This window comes from Opisthorchis viverrini, assembly GCF_000715545.1.
Source record: "Opisthorchis viverrini unplaced genomic scaffold opera_v5_162, whole genome shotgun sequence".
Taxonomy (NCBI): Eukaryota; Metazoa; Platyhelminthes; class Trematoda; order Opisthorchiida; family Opisthorchiidae; genus Opisthorchis; species Opisthorchis viverrini.
In genome coordinates this window covers 821,604-824,601 of record NW_008751818.1, presented here as the reverse complement: position 1 = coordinate 824,601, position 2,998 = coordinate 821,604, and the positions used below count along the sequence as shown (strand labels likewise).

The 2,998-nt window shown below is 48.1% G+C and overlaps 1 protein-coding gene across 1 annotated transcript in view; it reads right to left on the bottom strand.

Moving 5' to 3' along the window:
• The window catches only part of T265_07210 (hypothetical protein), a gene marked incomplete at both ends in the record, with an annotated part of 26,380 nt that extends 24,290 nt beyond the window's left edge, over positions 1-2,090 (bottom strand). The window contains one exon of the mRNA XM_009172666.1: positions 2,053-2,090. Within this exon, the coding sequence (XP_009170930.1) occupies positions 2,053-2,090 (38 nt within the window). The remainder of the gene's footprint in view (positions 1-2,052) is intronic.
• Between the last annotated feature and the right edge of the window lie 908 nt (positions 2,091-2,998).

The window sequence follows — 2,998 nt, the reverse complement described above, 5'->3', positions numbered from 1 at the left end:
CGGCAAGCGTCCCGAATTCTGGGCCAACCTTGAGCGGGCCAGGCTTCTCGGCCGTAGCAGCGCCTAAAGACATGCGGTATAGTGGGATCCGCGTGGATTCCTGCCTAACAAGGCAACAGCTTTGCCCTGTTTCACCTGACTCGAACAACCGATAAATCCAGTTCAGACTCAAGACGAAGGCCTTTAAATCTGTTGCTGGGCGGCGGCTCTATCAGATGCCCTCCAGTCTATACGGTCTCTTCTATGCGTCTCCACAAATGTCACTCCACATAAACGAAGGTTTCGGTTTGAACGTCGGTCATCCTGTGATTTGTCGATACCAACTTGGCTAACTATTCCAGGAAGTGTTTTACTGAGATTTGACCGTGCCTTAATGTACGAACCAGTCGTTGGGGATGTCGAAATTATAAATTGCAATCTGCATTACGCCCATGTTCCTTTTTCCCCACGGAAGCGGAGGTACTGTATCCGTCCGCCATCTCGCTCTTTGTGGTGACCGCACACATGTTAACAAGTTCAGGCATACCTCATCTAGTGAAGGCATGCACGCGTCTCCCCTCAATAACGTTGAAGATAATACCGATAATAAATCAGTCTCACATACTTTCCCGGGCGATGCACCTGCGTCTCCAAATACATATGACCCTAGCATATCTGATTTAGCCAGGCTCTGGCAGCGCATGCGGCCCTACAGTTTAAGAAACCGAGAAGCCTGACCACACTTATCATTGCTCATTAGTAGATTTTTACAATCATTCATCTAGTACCTGTGTCTGAGTTATCTCTCTCTTCGCACAATCCAACGGCCCGGGTGAATGTCATGACTACCCTTTGCGTTCACATTGTCATTTCGTATTAACCATGCTTTCGCCTTCATTTTCAGCTTATGTACGCTTATTCTTAGACAAGTAAAGTGCTATCCATTCTATGCTATTGACTTGTTCTCGCGCTCAGTCGAGATCGATATTCTAATCATAACATTATGTTACCAGCTCATCAAGACAGCGGTTTTGTAAATGAACTGTTGTTGCTTCTTTTTCGCATATCGTTTCACTGGCACTTGTCTTCTTCTGGCCAATCGATCTAATCAAGTGGAATAGGGCGCAGCTGTTTTCTGCGGAGGAAGTCGTCTCCAGCTCGTAAACCTCCGCAATACTCCAGCATTCTCTATTATTCTTCGAGCTTCCGATTATCTGGTGTTTAAGGGGTCTGTGCGTGCCGTTGTAAACAGTTCCTAGTATGGCTTTTCCAGCTGCAATAAGATTTGCTGATCTCGACGGTGTGTAGTGTTCATTTAGTAGAGTCGGATGGCTTGAGGAAACAGTTCTGAAGGCTAAAAACAGCTTCTTACACTCAACCCTCAAAATAATCTTCGTTATCCACAAGACGGTTCTCTTTCATTAACTTTCTAGCCATATAGATAGATAATTTTGAGCTACTGAAACTTGTCAAAGATAATTAATGGAAATTTTCTGCTTTGGCAGGCGTAATGCTGACAGAAAGCGATGTGCTAACCGGGCCCGCACAATGGCCTGATTAAGGTCAAATTGCGTACCGCAGAAGGAACGGCAGTTTTTGACCGAGGCTCCTCATCGGCAACTCAGTCACATGGCATGATTGGGTGTATGACTGTCTTGCGGTTGGTGACCTCCCAGTGACTCCATGTGGACGTTTTTGCTAGAACTTTCTACTGAATAGGAACAGATGATGACCAGCGCATAAACTGAAACGATCGCAGCCCCATTACGCGTAAGATTAGCACCACCATTGAATCTACCATCTATGCTTCTTCCGGGCACAGTCGCCCAATCAGGATATTCATTTCACACATCAGGATTACTACATCCGTCCTTGATAACTGAAGCAGTCCCGAGGGATCACGGCAAAAGCCCGCCCTTCTCCAAACTAGTCTGTCAGGGTGTAGGCTGATACGACAAATAAACACCTTTCATCATATCGAACTGCACTGAATTGACTGAGGCAGTCAACCACACTCCGCAGAGGCGATTGCTTTCCAAGATCCAGCCCAGTGATGCGTTTTCAGCCTTTTACATGAGTGCAGCTTCCGCATCATAGACAACACGAGCCATTGCTTAAGGATCACCAGATACCCGAAGTGCGAAATGTGGAACATATGAACTCGTCGTAAGAGGCTTGAGGTTCACGATCAAGGTGGGGCCTTGTTTGCGTTTGTCTGGGACACGACAAACATTGCTATGGAAAGCAAGGTTTCAGCGGGAGATACCTGCCACCATTGAAGGGGTTCTTCTGGTATATTTTTCCCACGCGGAACAAAGGAACCCGCAGGTATGCTGATCGCACTGCATCATTCGATGGGTGTGGAGGGGGTGCGGGAGAACCAGCGAGCGAAGAGCTGGAAGGACGAATGGTACTCTCCGGCCGCCCAATAGAAACGGTTTTGGCTAAAGTACTACATCCTGAGCCTTCGACTCAAAAGCCTGACCAGCAAGGCCGTGGGATTTAGGGTCTTGTACGGAGACCCTCACTCTAGGTTCTGAGTCCAAAGTCTGAACCGCGAAGCACCGGATGTTTGAGTTTTCTGAGGACTTCCTGGAGCCAGGGAGTCATTGGTCTGACCAGTTGGCTGCAAGAAGCCGACCTGGCCTGGTGATGCAAGTAAGGCATCACTGTCTCCCTCCCGATGCGGCTACGCACAACAAGTGCCTACTTAGTATCACGTGGTTCTGCCTTTAAAAGTAGTTTGACTGTACTAAATAATGTGCGGGTGGTCATGGTCAATAGGCGGGCGATCGCAGTGTGCGGCCATTTTATCGGAAGAAGGCAGCGTCGCTTCTTCCATGAACATGGGGGTGCTGGTCGACTAAATGGAACGCTTTACTGCCTTCACACTCATATCGCGGAGGACAATACGACTTTACCTCCGGACGGCCTCGTAATACGTCTACCCGCATTACGGGGCTTGTTGCCCTTTATGGAACTGCTTGTTCTTGGTATTCCTGGCACTGATGAACCAGCC